Here is a 2,102-nt window from a genome sequence, read left to right on the forward strand (position 1 = left end):
ACCGGCCACCTCTCTTACAATGGCCATCGCCCCTGACCGGCCACCTCTCTTACGACGGCCACCGCAATTTGAGCTTGCACCCAGGGCTGGCTTCCCTGCCAGTCACAGGCCCTGCCCAAAGGCACTCCATGACGTGACATCCAGAGGGCTTTCATAGGCTCAGAGAACCCTCAGAACACACGTGGCGCAAGTAAAATGAAGACCATCTCATGGACAAAGCGGGCCTGCCATGACCCGGTAGGTAAGGTGCCTGGAGCCCCCGGGGCCGGCCGGACGACCTGAGCCGCAGGCTTGGTGGCTTGAGGACCACACTGGGGCTTGCATGCGCCAGCCCGAGTGTGGAAGGGAGGGGACACGAGGGCTGCTGCGTGGCCAGGCCCCACGAGCGCTTCCTCACTCCCCACCCAGCTCTCTGCGTCCTCTGGCAAAAAGAAAAAGAGAACTTGCTTTTCTCTGGGGACGGTGACTTCCATATTTTTAGAACTCCCTTTTCTCTGGGGGACTGTGACTTCCATATTTTTAAATGATCTTAATCAAATTTCAACATGGTCTCATCATTAAGACTTAAATTGGAGGCCATGCACTTGGCTGGTCACACGTGTAAATCATGCCAACATGCTAACAGACAAGTCAATCAAGTTAATCTCAATGCCACATTCATTCCAGATAATAATGGAGCTAGAAACACGGCACCGAAAATCCTTCGGAGCAACACGAGTGCCCCGTGAAGGGGTCACGTATGCAAAGCCCTCACACATGTGAGCTACGTGTACCCACCCATGCGAGCAACATGTAGCTTATTTTTATCAGTAATTATAGGGCCAGCCCATGGCGTGGTGGCTGGGGCAGCTGGATCCCACATGGCCGACTGCACAGTCCAAGTCCTGGGCCTGGCAGCTTAAAATACACGCTGGGCTCATGTGTGTGTGCGCCCAAACCCAGAGAAGGGGGAGAGCTGGAGAGGAGGGGCTGCAGCACGGCCATCCCCACGGGGCTTCCTTCCATCTCCACCTCGGGCAAGCACACACACCCTCTGGCGAATCTTAAAAGATAAACATTAACTAGGAAGCGGCCCTGGAAACGCCTGCCACCATCCTCGATGGGTGGCCACTTCTGGGGCAGCTGGGACAATGGTGAGGCTGACGGCCAGGGGCCCTGGGACAGGGTGGGAAGAAGACAGGGACTTCAGAGCAGGGCCAGACCCTCCATGACCTGTGCTGAGAGACACGGGCCTGCCGAGGGCCCTCCTGCCCAGAGAATCGCTCGAGTGGAATGAGCAACATGCTGCCTGGAGGCTGGGGACACGCACACCTCCCGGGCCCAGACTGGGGGACCCTGAGCACCCCCGCCCCGGGGTGGCACCTCGGCAGTGCAGAGAGGAGAGAGCTGAGGGCCCTGGCCAGGGGTGCAGACCGTACGTACTCGGCTTTCTCGGGCTCAGCTCTGGGCTCCTCCTTCTCCTGCTTCTCTTCCTCTTTTGCCTTCTGTTCCTGGGATGGGACGACACGGGATGAAGAGGCAGAGTTTAAACCCCATGCATGCCATGAAGACACAAGACATGTAAATAGGGACTTAGGGAATAAACGAAATTAGCGAAACAACCCTAGTACCTCAGAGAGAAAGGTGAAAGAAAGAAAGAAAAAGAAGGGAGGGGGAGAGAGGAGGGCCCTGGGGAGGAAGGCAGGGCAGGGCCCATGCCCCACCCCTGCCTTCCTGCAGCCCCCCACACTCACCTGCTGCCACAGGACCGCCCACTGCCCACCACTTGCTTCTGTCCTTTCAGAAACGCCCATCCACCCCGCCCGGCCGCCCCTCCTCCGTCTGACTTAGCTGACCACCAGCCCTCCAGCCTCTGGGCTTGGGCGCCCGCTGCTCCCCGGGTTCTGCCTGAGCACCAAGGGTGGCTGAAGGCAGCAGCCACGCCCCACCTCCCAATTCTCTGGCTCCCCAGCGGTGCCACCTGCCAGCTTGAAAGGGGCCTCAGGAAAGCCACTTCGACCCAGACCAGGAACCCAAGGCAGGAGCGCTGCAGGCCCTAGGGACCCAGCGCCCACGGCAGGTAGTTACCTGCGGCTTCTCCCTCGGCGCCAGCAGGGGGGGCG

At 59.3% G+C, this 2,102-nt stretch overlaps 1 protein-coding gene across 1 annotated transcript in view; it reads right to left on the reverse strand.

Moving 5' to 3' along the window:
* The window catches only part of RYR2 (ryanodine receptor 2), a gene marked incomplete in the record, with an annotated part of 234,621 nt that overhangs the window by 31,525 nt on the left and 200,994 nt on the right, over positions 1-2,102 (reverse strand). Inside the window, 1 exon segment of the mRNA XM_027770831.1 lies at positions 1,423-1,490. Coding sequence (XP_027626632.1) covers positions 1,423-1,490 — 68 coding nt within the window.

This window comes from Tupaia chinensis, unplaced genomic scaffold (assembly GCF_000334495.1).
Source record: "Tupaia chinensis unplaced genomic scaffold, TupChi_1.0 Scaffold000161_1, whole genome shotgun sequence".
NCBI lineage: Eukaryota > Metazoa > Chordata > Mammalia > Scandentia > Tupaiidae > Tupaia > Tupaia belangeri.